At 38.3% G+C, this 16,071-nt stretch overlaps 1 protein-coding gene across 1 annotated transcript; it reads right to left on the bottom strand.

Annotated features, from left to right (window-relative positions):
• Positions 1-211: 211 nt before the first annotated feature.
• Positions 212-15,413, bottom strand: rab3da (RAB3D, member RAS oncogene family, a). The gene is made up of 5 exons (XM_038292431.1): positions 15,278-15,413; positions 10,405-10,638; positions 7,761-7,879; positions 1,040-1,164; positions 212-941 (listed from the first exon to the last, which is right to left on the bottom strand). The coding sequence occupies exons 2-5, from the start codon at positions 10,636-10,638 to the stop codon at positions 754-756; spliced, it is 666 nt and encodes a 221-aa protein (XP_038148359.1). The 5' UTR covers positions 15,278-15,413; the 3' UTR covers positions 212-753.
• Between the last annotated feature and the right edge of the window lie 658 nt (positions 15,414-16,071).

Consider the following 16,071-nt stretch of genomic DNA (forward strand, 5'->3'; position numbering starts at 1 on the left):
ACTCAGCATAACCTAACTATTTTGGATAAGGTATGAGGAAATGTTATGAGTGCTCACTCTGATTACCCAAGAGCTGATTTTTTTTTTTTTTTTACTTCTTTCTGGCTCTTTGTCCCAGTCTCTTTGAAAATTTATCTGTTTAGGTAGATCCTTTCCGAAAGTATAAAGAAGTACCTAAGTATTACATAAATGACCACCAAGAGACATTATGCACAGATATAGATCTTTTAATTTCAACTTTAAGTGGCTATAAACCCAACCAGATAAACAGTACAGTGACAATAATTTATTTCACATGACAGAAAAATAAGTAAAATAAAGGGCAATATAGATATATATATATTCAAAGGAACAAGATACAAGCTTTTTATAAGACAAATGCACTTGTTTTAATATTCTCAAAAGATCTCAGCATTCAGGAATGTTTAAATCTAGGCCTTTTTGAGTGATGTTTGCTGCAAAATGGCCACAGGGTGGCAGCGTAACACTAGTAAATCTAATGCAGGTTCCTAGGCCCTGCTGATCTGGTTGACATCTTTAACTGGAAGAGTTGCTTTTTACCTATAGGAAGGCAGGGATGTCCTGATCACGGACATGGGAAGCTCTTTGGCTTTATTGGATAGCAGTCTGAGGAAATTATGAAGCATCTTATGAACCTCCTTTGTGAAGAGGAGAAAAATCCAGTGAGGTTCATCTCTTTCTGTGTCTGAAAGGAAACTTGTAGAGAAAACTACTATAAACTTCTATAAGCCATCAGCAAGCACAGCCTCCCTGACTCGTGACAGGTTTATCCTTCAAAGCATCGCCCTTCTGATTGACTGCCTGACTGGCATCTCCATTGACGCTCTCATTCATCTTCTCACAGATAAGGTCCACCAGTTTGTCAAAGACCTGCTTCACGTTGATGTTGTCTTTGGCACTGGCCTCGAAGAACTGAAAACCTGTGGATGGGAAAGGAAGATAAATCTATTTATTTAGTGATTTTAGATCCAAGTTTGGGAAAAAAAAACTAAAATGTGCCTGTGTGTGGCTGTATTACCCAGCTCTGTAGCTACTCTTTGGGCATCTTCTTTTGGGACTTGCCTATCGTCTTCTAAATCCAGCTTGTTGCCCACCAGCACGACCTGAGCGCTGTCCCAGGAGTACGTCTTGATCTGGGTTGCCCTGGGAAACAACCAGAACATTTTCAGAATTGTTCTAAAGCTGAAACAACAGGGACACTAAAGAAAAGCAGGTTTCAATCGATAGCTGTAGGGGGGAAAAACACATAGGATAGGATTTAGGTCTGGCTGTGAAAAGGTTGATTTATTTTAGTTGGAAGATGTTTGTTTGGCCAGATGTTTCAGCTCTTCATGAAGGTGAAACCTCCAATAATGATCAATTTTTATTATTCTAGCAATGATTGCAAGATTTTGTTATCCACGTCCCCTTCTTGTGTCAAATTCATGATGTTTGCTCAATAATAAGGTTTGCCGGGTAGTTGGAAGAGAACAGCCCCACAGCATTACAGATCCTTCACCTTACTTTAAAAAAAGGCACAAGCTGCTTTTCCACATCTTTCTTTGGTCCTTTCATTTTTATCCAATCAAATATATTTTCATTAATATCTATAACATATTTATAAGTCTACTTTGCTCAATTCTTTATTTTATGGACCTAAACCCGACACAATGATAGCCACTCATTTATATCTTTAGTTCATGATGATCCATCATGAATTCCCCTGAGCTTTGACTTCAAGTATACATGTCTCTTTGTGCTGTGTATCCGTGTAGCTGTATCATAGACCAGTTGTAGGCCCATTGACTGGTGATCTGACCACACCTCCAACCACCTCTTAATGGTATGTACTTTCACCAGAACTTGCCGAAAAATATAATTTATTCCTTTAAAATGTCTTCAAATCCAACAAGCCCCAGAGATGATTCTAAGCAGCTTATCATTATAGCAGCTTGATGCAGCAGTTGGAGGCATATTGTGATTTAATATATAAATTTAACCTCTTTCTATTTCTAGTACATTTTAACACAACTTACTCGACTGTAAACTTTATTTTTTGTAGGCTAAAAGGACAAAACAAATAGACCTTTCGAGGGTAAGAAAAAAATGAATTTTTGGTCTTTAATCGTTGGGTTCCAGACTCCAAATTATTAGTATAGAGACTTTCGCACACTATTTCGTACGTTTTGGACGTTTTTTACTCAAAAAACCACATCAGTGCGCATGCGCTGGCAGACAGAAAAAAAAAGCGGATCCGCGGACAGACGTAAAACTGGGAAAAACAGTGCAATCATCACTTATTCATGTCTCTAACTATGTTGCTTGCTGTTTTGTATCTTAGGGTTAGGGTTAGGGTCAGGGTTAGGGCTAATTGTAATTTATATTCTAGATTTGTAAATGGTGCGTCAGATGCGCATGCGCATACCACGAAAAAAACGTCCAAAACGTACGAAATTACGGTGCATATCTTTTCGTACGATTTCATACGCACTCATAATGAGAATAGGTTGAGACATCAGTTTAGAGACATCAGTTTAGAGACATTAGTATAGAGATTTTGAGACAAGTGAACATATGATTTATTTTTGATATCATGCAGTCACATTTTTTGGGGTGAAAATACAGGGAGCTTGCAGAAGACCCCTGTATATGACAAAAAAAAAGTAAAGGAAAAACTGCAGGTTTCTCTCTTTGCCATCTGCTCATCTAGACGGAAAATATAAAACCATATTTTGTATATATTACAGCTGTGCACCTTACTACATTTCACTCAGCTAAAACAACAGGTGCTTTTCAAAACAAGAACAGCTGAGATTTTTCAGTCAAGCATGGATCATAAAGTCTGGTAAGCAGACATCCTGCTCCTCCAGTAAGCATGTTGCTCTCATTAACGTCGTGAAAAGCAGGTGTGCATTTCTAGACTTTTTTTTAAAAAGAAAATGCTACTCTGCTGATTTCTATTTGCTATCGTCAGGAATTTAAAAAAATTATTATTATGAGAAAAAAAGAATATTGATAATAATATCAGTATTTTTTTTGTACTTTGAGACACACTCATACTAACAAATGTGGATACATGGCACATTAGAGGCATAACTTGGTCCTGTCTGATCTCCCAGTGTTCGTCCTACTTAAAGTACAACAGGATGTCACTCTAATGAATGTAACCTATGAACCATGCACCATGCAGATTGCTGAGGGCTGGGCACCGTTTCCGCTGTGATCCCAGCAATAGTTTTGTGAAGGAGCGGTCGTATGAGGTGGAGAGACACCAAAGACAGAGAAAATGGGGGGAAGAAAGGATAAATATTCCAACCAAACACTTTTGACAGACAAAAAGTAATAACTTTCATATCTTGAAAGGCATTGACACAAACTCTTTGCCCAGGTATTAGACTTGTGCTGGTCAATAAGCAGTGCTCGCTAATCTGATTTTCATGTGATCAACCATGATTGGCCATCAGCCGGTCTTTATGAAGTCCACCATTTTAAAGCACAGGTCATTGCGTTGAGTTTTCCGCTGAGCGGACATGCATCTTTCTTTTGCACTTGGTCAATGTTTGTTTTAGTCAGAATGCCGAAAACAGGGGGGCGATTCAACCAGACAACAAAGGGAAGAGAAGATGGTGTCTGAGCTCAGACAGAAGCAGGGCGACAGTGTGAGAGCCGTGGAAGAGAGAGCACAATACGATGACTGGGCTGACTGAGTAGGTAGCAGAGATGGCAAAAGTACTCACTTTCCGTATTTGAGTAAAAGTACAGATACTTGTGTTAAAAAATACTCTGGTAAAAGTGGAAGTACTGATTAAACTTCTTTATTCAAGTAAAAGTAACAAAGTACAGGCTTGTAAATTTACTTAAAGTATAAAAGTAAAAGTAGAAACCACTTTTTTCATGCCGTTGCCTACATTTTAAATGGATGTCTGCCAATAGGACTAGATCTCCGTTGTGTCCATGCTACTATGCTAACGCTACCGCCACCAAGCTGCAATGATTTGCCGCCAATGAATACCGCCGAATCTGTCGATTCATCTTGTAGTGGTGCGTCAAATGCAACGTAGATTCCCATCCAATTAGACTGAATTTGGTATTGATGACGTGAAAAATAATAGCGGTAACTCCATTGAAATGATTCAAAACTAAAGTAACGAGCCAATTTTTTAAAATGTAAGGAGTAGAAAGTACAGATATTTGTGTAAAAATGTAAGGAGTAGAAGTAAAAAGTCACCATAAAAATAAGTAGTAAAGTAAAAATATCAGAAAAATCCACTTGAGTACAGTAACGAAGTATTTGTACTTCGTTACTTCCCATCTCTGGTAGGTAGGATGACCCCACTGCGCACTAGAGTGGGGGAATAAGGTAACTCAAGAGGAGAACGGAGAAGCCCGCCAGGGAAACAAAACCTAGGGCAGGGAGAGGCTACAGCTCACCAAGACAAGCTATGCTGAAGAACAGCGAAAGATGGCTTCATTGTGCCTGGAAAACAGAATGTTAGAGGCAGGAGAGACGCAACTGAGACAATAGTCTCAGTGGGTTGATTCTTTAGCTGGTTACAAAAAAGTTTAATATAAAAAGATATTTAATGTATCGTCAACCCCAAAGCAAAACACCATGAGTTGGAGAAACCCATCAACAGATAGCAGCTACCCAGGGTAGAGCTGCTGCTGACATGAGTTCTCCAAAGCCAGGAGCAAAAATCAGATGCAGCAACCTCCTCCTGATCTAAGGAGGGCTCTAAACAGATGGTTTTAGACACAACCGCAGTTTTTTTTTTTTTTTTTTTTAACAAAAAGTAAAATGGCAACCTAGATAACATTATAAAGCATCTATCTATAAAATGAATTAGCAAAAAAAGTTATTTTGGAGGAAATTTACTTTAAGAAATATTTTAATCGGCAGAATCTGATGCACCATTTTGTGTTATACTCTGATGCATGCTTGCATTTAAAGCTCTGAATGCATTGCTGAATGATAGCCTGCATAATAGTGCAGACACAGATTTTAGTAAAATAAAAAAAATATCTAAACATCTAAGAATACTGCTTATGTGAATGGTGGAGTTATAAGCCAGGTCTCTGGTTCTGCAGCCTCAGCCTGGTGCCCTGAAAGCTTCCGATTCTTCATTTTAACAACATCCATGTTATTTGCTAAAGTCATGGAGGGTTTGTCTTAGGTATCAATGGGTCTGACCTTCTCGGTTCATCAGTCCGCTTTAAATCTGTCAGCACTTATGGATTTTGTTGTAGGCTGCGATTTATACTATTTCGACCTTGTCGTTGTTTGTTAATTCTCTCAGCCGACTACAAATCATCTGATCAAGCTGTTCGTTTAAGTGAGCAGGCAGCCCCCCCCCGCCCCTTTGAACCATGTGAGAAAAATGTATATGTACTTCAAAATTAAGTGTTTATAGTAGGGAAATCAAATCTCTAAGTATAGCAGATGCATACGAACACACATAAAGGTTTATAAGAAAACATAAAGTGTTATGAACAACAATAATATAATAGTTTTTTACTGTATTGAAACTTTGAAACAGTTAAACACAAATTTAGGTAACAGTCTCCATCAAGATACAAAAAGCAGAATATAAAAACGCAACAGGGAGACACTGACCTTATCTATAATAAATTATTTACAATACAGGAACCACAGACCAGGAGTAAAGATTAGTTTTCGATCTGATTGTAGGAGCAGTTATAGATCTTTTGACAGCTCCTGCAAGCTATCACAACCAGAGGGACTTAACATGCCTCACAGGTGAAGCGAGTGCATTCCCCACATCGTGCAATTCTTGCATCCCTTTGTGGCTTTCTTGCAGACTGATGTTACCTCAGCAATGGCCACAAGGATGTGCTGACAGGCCCCTGGTATTTGTTGTGGACTGCTCCTGAAAGCCTGGTGGGTCAGCAGCTGCTGATCCAGTCTGTCACACAGATCCTAGCTGTTTGTTACAGCAATGTGCACCAAGGAGCGCAGCACTGTCAGATACAACTTCCTGTTCTTTCTACATGTGGAAAAAGATGGCTCCTTCCTTTTCCTCTCCTTCTCTCTAGACGAGTGGCTGCCTCAGGGAGCAGGAGGTCTAGTCTCCCTCATCCTCAACATTATCAACACTGCAAAGAGAAAAATGTTACAGGAAAATGTTTAAAAAAATGCATAGACACACAGTACACACATGCAAACTTCATGAAGAGGATATATTCAATCTCTAAAATCAGCTTAGATGTGTCCATAACAAGATCATATAATAATGAGGTGTAACGATTTAGCATTTTTATATATTTTTTCTAACTCAGAAACAAGTAAGATTTCATAAATAAATACATACATGTCATGGGAAAGATCCATTCTGTCAATAAATGCAGCTCCTTCTGCAGTGTCAGAGAATCCAAGTCAGATTAGTGGAAGCAGTCTCCATCTTCATCCAGCGCCGTAAAAAACTGCATGTGTGTCCCTTCTGCGTGTTCATGTCTGTTGAATATCTGGTGTGTCGATGCGTGTATTTGAATAGAAGGGAAACTACTAAAAGGCTGGTTAGTGTAAAAGATGTGAAGAGACGAAAGAGAAGTGCGAGCGAGCTAAAAAGAAAAAACTGTTTAAAAACTACAACTCCTGGAAAAATAAAAATGCACGTCATTTCCAGTTGTGTCCTGGTCAGTGGCAGATTAAAAAAATAAATAAAACATCACAGTTAATCCACCGATGACATCACTTATATTGCGATGTAGGAAGTACACAGCATTGTGGATTATAATGTTTAGTTTTATGCGTTTTTATTGGATTTATCCAAAATGAAAACAACATTTCTTGGAGGGAAACAGAGCTCAGGAACTCATTGTGAATAGAATGTTTCATTTTATCCATATGGTTCAACTTGGAAAAAATAAAACCTCCACCTTTCTTGGTTGCAGTTCTACTTGCTTTTGAAAAAAAAAAGATATGTAACTGGGAGCGTTGGCGCCCCCGTGTGTCCTTAAGGGTTAAAGACGGTGAATATAGCAATGGCATACCCGATTATCCACATTTCACTTTGTCATGCAGCCACCAAAGGGCACACTGTCCATTTTCAGCTTTCAGTGAGTATTTAATGACACCTTAAAAAATAAAAAGTCCAAAAAGCTGCCTTCTTGACACACACCATGATTTTGAACAAATATGCAGGAGAGATGCTCTGCATGCAGGACTAGTTTCCTTCCATATTCCGAACTTTGCTCCATCCCACCAGAGTTACTTCTATCCAACACAGGACATGTGGATCACGGTTATGTTTCCAGGTCAGAGTTCATTTTCAAAGATTACAATGCGACAGAAAATAGTCCTAAGTAACAAAAATGTGAATGAAAATGCAGACTGAAGATCTTTTCAGATGTGAGTATGCCCTTAATAACAGCTAAATTTTTAAACACGGTTAACTGCTCTATTCAGTGTAAACATGACTTTCATCTGAGTAGCTGTTAGCCTTTCACCATAATCATAATATGTCTACTAGTGGAAACAACCCACGTTTGAATCCCCGTTGAGGCGAATGAGCTGCCAGTGTGGGTCCTTAGGCAAGACCCTTCACGCTAATGCCTACTTTTAAGCCGCTTCGGATAAAAGTATCTGCTAAATGCAAAACATGCAACATTTAAATATTTCAAACATTTCAAATTCAAGTAATTGATTTCGTGAAGTAAAAGAACAGAAGAAATTACACAACATCCCTTAAAGAGAAACCCAGTTCAAATGAATCTGAACCATCCCTATGTGTTGTTCTTACCAGTCTTGAACGGCACAGAAAGACTCCTGGCTGGTAATGTCAAACATGAGCAGGAATCCCATGGCTCCTCTGTAGTAGGCTGTGGTGATGGTCCTATACCGCTCCTGCCCTGCAGTGTCCTGCAAACATGGGACTCGTGGTAAACATCCAGAAGTTCATTCAAATAGATAACTGATAAAACACAAAACAGCAGAGATATTTGTGGTATTTTAAGGCAGGATATTCTTATTTGAAGACTGGAGAAAACTTACTACCCAATAAAATAAAGCTGGTTGCCGAAATATTCTTTATAAATGAGTTTTGCATGATTTTAGGAGAATAAAATGATGCAGAGAAAGAAGAATCAACTGGTAATAAAAAGTTTGGAGATCCCTTTTAGTGTATGATTGTTGCAACATGTTATTTCTGCTTAACTTTGCTTTTGTCAGAGAAAGTATAACACCCAGAATAGAAGATTTAATGCAGTTATCAGTCGGGGGTCCTTGCCTTCCACTAACATTGGGTAATAGATCTGTCCCCGGTGTCAGTTTGCGCAGTAAGCACATTGGGCTCAGGCAGCTCAGACCCATGCATCTTTCATGAAGCCTGCCATCTGGGGACAATGTTAAACATCAGCTGTCATTAGCTGCGGAGCGGGAGAAATTAGTTTAAATTCATGACAGGCAGCGACACGAAAGAGGGCAAACAATGAAAAGCACTACTTGTTCTGCTGCTCTGTCTGCGGTGACTGATGAATTCTAAATCTTCTCACCCTCAGGTAAGTGCTATTAATTATCTCCAGTAAATTACAGTTTTGACACCACAGAGACTGAAGCTTTTTTAGGGCTCTGCTTTGCTGACACACAGTCTGCCAATCCTGTTGTCTCTCAAAGAACACTTTAAAAAGCGCTTTCTAAGAATCCAGGCTTCAATTATTCCTTTAAGGCCCTTTGCTTGGCACAATGTGAACATGGAATATTATTTATTATCACTTTGTTTTATATATATATATATATATATATATATATTTATTTTTTAGTTAGTCCTGAAAATACATCAGATCAGCATACCACCGTCAGACCCGCATGTGCAAGACGTTTATCCCTTTAGTTTTGAATGAAAAATAAACTTTAAAATACCTCAATGGGCGTGTATCCCTTCAGTCATGTGCAAAAAATAAATAAAAATAAAATTTAAGGTCAGATCGCCAGACGCTTAAAAAAACACCAATAAGTAAGTAATCAATTGTTTTTTTTGTACATGACTAAAGGACTAAAGGGATACACGCCCGATCAGGTAGTTTAAAGACATTTTTTCATACAAAACTAAAGAGATAAAGAGGTTTTAACTATGGGTATTTTGGTTGTTTTATTAAAACAATTAATAAAGTACCATCTTTTTAAATAGAACAATGAATATAAAAATCATTCTTGGCTATAATTACAAAAACTCGCCATCAATGAACAAAGAAAACACCAAGAAAAGGGTGTTTGATATGTAAGAAATGAAAGCAATAAAGGAATGAAGAGATTTTGGAGTAATCATCACTTGGTCTAACTTGGTGATACTTTATTTAATAACAGTCTATCACTTAATCCTCATCTTTGAATTTATTTTTTTTAGAAAATGATACTAAAAAGAAGTTTTGCAGCAATTGCTCTCTCACATCTGTGTTGTAATATTTTACCACAATTCACAGCAGCAGGGAAAACAAAGTCTTTCTGTCAACTGGATTATATCTTATTATTTATAGTTTAAGTCATTTTTAAATCAACAAAAGACTGTACAAAACTATAAAGCAGCCAGAAATATTCTGATCTGTGCATTTTGTTTTTGAAGATTGCACCTATTTAAATTACTGCAAATTTTTCAAACTGCATAATTTTTTTTTCTTAATAGTTAAGGCTACACCATCAGATTTTTTAACAATAAGATTATTGGTTTAAACCTCAAGCAGAAAACTTCTGTGAGTCAGACGACAGTATAATCTACATAACAAAAAGAAAAAATACAATATTAAAACAATATTTTTTCAAACTGGGTCTGGAATGTAAAAATCTGGAGAGAGAATATTGTAATTTTTAGATTTTTCTTTTTGAAAACAATTAGGTCTCTAACCTGATCATCAAATCTCTAATATTTCAGGCCATCTGCTTTAAATGCTTCACCTTCTAATCTGTTGCCAGGCTGGGTTATCATCACAGTGACACGGCGCCATCCACAGGCCTGCTTAAGTTAGTGCTTTCTATATTTGTTTATTTCTAGAGGCTGTGCAAACATTTGGAAAAAAGTCACAGAACTTTAGGGAAGAAACAAATAGGTCATTGAAACACACTGACTTAAAAGAACTAGATGCTTAATATTCTCAGCTTAATGTTTAGAAGTAAAACACACAAATCAAATCCTTTTTAAAGTTGGATCGGTTTCTAAAGTTTATTTGTATTCAAGTACTTCTGCAGCTGCTTTTCTAAAAAGTGAAAGGAGGTCAACAAGGAGGGGGAGGTTTGAAAGGAGTATGAAGTGGAAAAAAGCAGCAAAATATTTGACTAGTTTCCTTTTGCAAATAGAAAAAGACTTGCTGGTGCTGGTCAAAGGAGAGTTGATATTAGGGGCCAGTTTTTATTAATGCAGAGATCAATGAAGGTCCTTTATTTAATCGTCTCACCCAGATCTGGAGCTTGACCCTCTTGTCATTCCTGTAGATGGTCTTCACTTTAAAGTCGATGCCCACTGTGCTCACAAACGCTGAGGTGAAGGAGTCGTCCGCATAGCGAAACAGGAAGGAGGTCTTCCCCACGCTGCTGTTACCGATGATCAGCACCTTGAACATGTAGTCAAAGTTCTGGTCAGCTGCGTCCCTCTGCTCCTGACCCACCCCTGGTTCCCGGGCTAGCGCCATCTGTTGAGTAAAATCAGAACAAGGAAGATGGCATACTTTACTGTAGATTGGATGCGTTCAAGGTCGCTGCATGGGTTTTCAGCTGCAAAACAGCCCAAATCAACACTTATAGAGCACTCTGGGAGACAGTGGAAAAGAAAAATATCAGCTGTTTGTGTTTCGCTGCAATCTGTCAGAAACGTCTTTCAGAGCAGTGCTGAAATGATCAGCTAATCAAATTCTTTTAATTGGCAGCACCTGGCACTACCTTGCCTTATTAAGTCTTGTTAAATCAGGAGACAAACATTTTATAATTATTTTTCAAGGCCAAAAAACAGGTTCTTTTTTTTTTTTTTAAGATTTAGTCAACATAAAAATAAAAATTCCAACATATTTTGGGGAGTTTTTTTAATGAAGAAGCACAAAGCACAGCTGTTAAGTTAAGCAAAAAATAAGTGGCTTTGTCATTTATTTTATATAAATAAAAACTGAAAGGAGTCTTGTGTTTTTAGCGATGCACAGATATAATTATTTGGGCAAATACTGATAACTAATATTGATACTGCTGCTTTAGATGAAAACCCAAATGTAAATACCTTAGAAACAATCTAAATGTTTCCTCTTTATGCTAATATAAAATGCTATTCTAATTTGTTTTTCTTTACACTGATACCCCAAATACATCCATGTGCCGCCACTTGACTTCACATGTCACCTAACAACTGTGTATATCTCTATAGTGTTTTCATCCATCCATCCATCCATCCATCCATCCTCTTCCGCTTATCCGGGTTCGGGTCACGGGGGTAGCAGCTTCAGTAGGGAGGCCCAGACGTCCCTCTCCACAGCAACTTCGGCCAGCTCTTTCGGGGGAACCCCAAGGCGCTGCCAGGCTAGTCGAGAAACATAGTCCCTCCAGCGTGTCCAGTGTTTTTAGGAGAACTTTAAACTAACATAGTTAGGTCAGGGAGGGTTAGGTTATAAACATTTAAGCTTTGAACATCCCAGAGTCCCCTCTCTTCTAAAAAGGAAAAGGCTCAAGCACAGCTACAAACCCACCAGGATAAGCTAAACTCAAAGGCCAGATAAGGAGATAATTAAAGTAATATTGAAATATCTTCGCAAATGTATAAAAAGACTGGCCTTCCCAACATAAAAAAAAAATATGCACATGCACAACCCTGTACCTGCTCCCGAGAGGAAACGCCTGTTAAATGCGTGCGAGAGCATGCACCAGCCCATTTCTCCTCATGCACGCTCTGTATAAAAGTTGCTCTTCTCATAGCTCATACAAACTCACTGTTCAATCGTCCGCTCAAACCCATAAATCCTTCAATCACTATATAGAGCGGGGACTATAGAGTAAACTCAGTTAACTTACCGTTCGGACAGACGATCACTACTTTTTACACCCGGATCTTTGTTATTTACTCACCGGTGTCGGATAGCAACAGCCTATGGTGACAGCGGGCCTCTGTGACAGCAAATCCCATAATGCATTGCAAGCATTCCTTGATATATCTGCCTCTTCTAAGGCCTTTCTTTTCTTCTTATACACTTCGTAGTGACTTTTTCTCTTACAACCCTCAGCCACTATCAAAGCACCGCCGTCAGAAAGGTGAGCTTCAATGACCGTCTGAAACTGTAGTTCACCACAAAGATACACTTGAAAGTGAAAGAGCACGTAGGACGGCCTTACGGAAGCACATCACCAGAATGATTGACAATTAGGAGGACTACTTATTTAGATGATCCACCCAGAAATAAAAGATCGTCCTCTATACCTTTAAGCTTCTGTTGATCATCAGCAGCAGTTTATGTTCACATACTGTAGACCCTTATCTGCTCTCCTCTGTTTGAACTGACACTTTTTCTCTTACGACCCTCGGCCATTTTCATGCATGCACAGAAAAAGATAGCTAACGGGACGAGCACGTAGGACGGCCTTTACGTAAATTATAAGGAAAAATTAGGAGGACCACATATTTAGCTGATCCACTCAGAAATAAAATATCATCCTCTATACCTTTAATAAGCACAGTGGCTTCCACAGGTGGTAGCGTTAGAAGACATCCAACTGTAAAATGTCTTATTTACAGTTTTACACACAGACTGCGAAAAAATCTTGGTGAGGATAGCAGCTTGTTGTGGGGGGGTGCTTTTCTTCAGTGGGGACAGAGGTGCTGGGCTATAAGTTGATCCTGCAATGGATGAACTTAAACATGGGAAGTGCTCAAAATAAAAAAAATTCAAACTAAGTGAAGACTTCCAGCGTGAAGTTGGTGTTTCATAGTAGTGACTGAAGTGTAGAGAAAATGTGGTCAACCTTAAGGGCCATGTATAATTTAGGAATGTTAAAAGTTGGAAAAAAAAAAACAATTATGACATTTCTTTATAAAAACTGCATGAGGATCCAGATGTTTGCTCTAAAAAGAGACATATCGGTGTAAAAAAAGTCCTGAGAAATCCATCCTCTTTTAGCTGGTTATCTGATGTGATGTAAGCCAACTCCTCCTTGGGAATCACCTGCATGGCTGTAAAATAAGTGTTTAATGTCTACAAAATTGAATTAGCATTAACATTTTCCCCGATCTAACTAATGTAATGGGAGCTGTTATAAAAAAAAAAATGTTTGAGTTGTGGGTTATAAGAAGGAAACAGTGAGTCATTTCTGTAAAGATACTTAATGCTTGAAGGTCTTATAGGTCATAATGACTTTTCTGCTGTAAAAATAGGTAAGCATGCAGTGACTGACAAAAGAAACAGTTTGGGAGACTTTCAGAGAGCCTGGAGGAAAATTATAGTCAATATATTTTTTTAAAGATATCAAAGAAACATACTGGTGAGAAAAAAAGCTTTAGGAATATCAGTTACATACATGCAAAATGATTGTTTCCTCAGTTTTATTATTCTGAGGGCATAAAGGAATAAAAGTCAGACATTTTCAGAGATATTCAGATGTTGAAATATTCTGCAAAATTCAACTTTAGCTCCAGAAAGCCTTTTTTCTACAGGCAAATGTCTCTGTTTATTCGGGCTGCTATGATTAAGCTCCACTTCAGCAGATCACATAGCGAATGCTCGCTTTAGCCCATTTAAAACACCAACTGCATAAAACAGAATCATATTCATCCTGTTTGCAAAAAGTAGTTTTCCCTAGTGTGACTTTTCCTCCGGTCTAAATATAAATAATAACCAACAGATTTTAAGTCATAAGGAACCTATATCATTTTCTATTTTTGATTCAACCAAAAAGGTAAAAAAATTGTTTTAAATGTTTATTTTTCAAGACTTAATGGTTGGAGATTCGAGACAGATTTAGTTAAGGTTATGTGAACTGTTGAATTGCAGATACAGGTTTGTTTTATAAGATCCAATGTAGGAAAAATAAAAAAAAACAATTGGAAAGGTTAAATTAAGCCAACCTGTTATGAGAAGTTAACAACTAACAGGTTTGGTAAAATGCTTGCAACCCATCGTAAATAATCAAAGCATTAATTTATTTTTTCTCTATTAATTGGAACTAAACAGGAAATAGAAGAGAAAAACAAATTCAAACCTGTTTGGTGAATAGTAACTAAGGAAGTCTAAATTGAGAAAAAACATCAATTCTCTTCAAATTAGTTTTAGATGGGGGGAAAACATGCATTGTTTGGCATTGCCCACTTTGAACTGTCTAGATAAGGCTAAAGTAAACGATGGGTGGAATAAATGTATGTCTGTCTTCCTGCCTTTCCTTTTTGAGAGATCATCACAAGGCAGTAAATCACATCCAGGGCGTGCTCCCTCCACGGTTTCCCTCATTATCCGTCACCCACTGCTCCCTCCGTCCATTTGTCACATGAAGTCACCACATAAACTTATAGCATCTGTAGGCACTGAGTGGTCTGCTGAGGGCAACATATCCTCTTAACCTCTGCTTGCGTTTCATCCATCACCCACTGACACTCCCACTCAAACCTATACGCAAACACACACCCACTCTCATCCATCTCCCTTAACTGGGCTATATTCATCCATCTATGCATCCCCTCCCTGTCATAAACCATCCATATCTCACCCACTCTTTCCTCCCCTCATCCCTCTGCATCATAATGAGGCTGAACCATCCATTCATCAGCCCACCCCCCTCCTTCATCCCAGAGGAGCAGGAGGGTAGTGCTCCTCCCTGGCTGGCTGGCTGGCTGCTGATGATGGGATGTCTCTGGAGACCAGCTCAGCATTTAACACTTCCAAGATCCTAAAGGAGGAGACTGGGCGGCGCGCTGCTGCGCGCACACCAGAGCGCACGCATGCGCAGACGCATCAGTCAAGATAAAGCAGCAAACTGTTGGTCAGGATGAGTTTTTACTGTCAAAATCAAAAAGAAGACAAGTCTTTTCCACATGTAAGCATTATACATAAATAAAGCAGCTTTTATCAGGAAAAAATAAACTACTCTAATGAGAGCACTTTATTCTCATTGCTTTTATGCGTAAATAAATGTAGGCCTACCTGTTTTTTTAGTTGTTTTTAAGTTAAAGTTCCCATTATCAATTCGAAGTTCAAACTAACCTAATTTGACTGCAACGAAGCAGCATACGGCAGCTGCACTACTACAAAACACCTTAACTGCATCTGTGAGTCGCTGAAAGTAAAACACGCGTGGACGCAGGTTTACCTTGGATGTCACCTCTGATCGTCACAGCCCCCCCCGCCCCCCCAGCAGAGAGCCAAAAGTTGCACAGTTTTATGGACTTCTGCAGATCAGGTGTTCGCCTCCCGGATCTCCACCCTGGTGCATGTGTCTGTCACTGGGACACGTTAAGTTAGACCCCTAGAAATAAACCTACTTCCGGTTTGAACTCACAAAAATAAAAGCTGATTCCTGAGCGCAAATTATGAGCGCTCATCACTTTGAAGCTACACTGATTCATTTTACTCACCGTTTAATTATTTATGTTTTTAACTACGCACTCTTGATCAGAAAAAGTTATGTTTTCTTTATGATAAAAGAGCCTAAATGTTGTTTAAAAGCTACTGAATATGAGTGGGCTGGTAAGAAGGCTTTTATTTTGATAAGGCATGATCAAGGAGAACGAAGCTGTTTGATCTTACTAGACCACTGCTTAAAAAAATGGTTTAAGTCATTTGTGGTCTCCTTCCAGAAACATCCCAAAACCAATTAGTTTAGTTGGCCTATTTATATGGAAGACCAAAAGTGCCACGGTTCATAATGAAAAAATCAAATACATCTATCATTTTATACAAGTTTTAAACAAATATGTGACTGTAAACATGTTGCATTTTTTTTAAAGTCTTATTTAAATTTTTTAATCACTGGTCTAAGAAGTTTGTCATGTATTTATTACTCCGTTAAGCCAAACACACAGTTAGTGGATGGCGCCACTGCCCTTCTTTTTAATTTAATTGACACATCAAGCAATATCTACAGTAGGGTTTACTTGTTGAGCC

Source organism: Cyprinodon tularosa, unplaced genomic scaffold (genome assembly GCF_016077235.1).
Source record: "Cyprinodon tularosa strain WSP-4 unplaced genomic scaffold, ASM1607723v1 ctg312, whole genome shotgun sequence".
Taxonomy (NCBI): domain Eukaryota; kingdom Metazoa; phylum Chordata; class Actinopteri; order Cyprinodontiformes; family Cyprinodontidae; genus Cyprinodon; species Cyprinodon tularosa.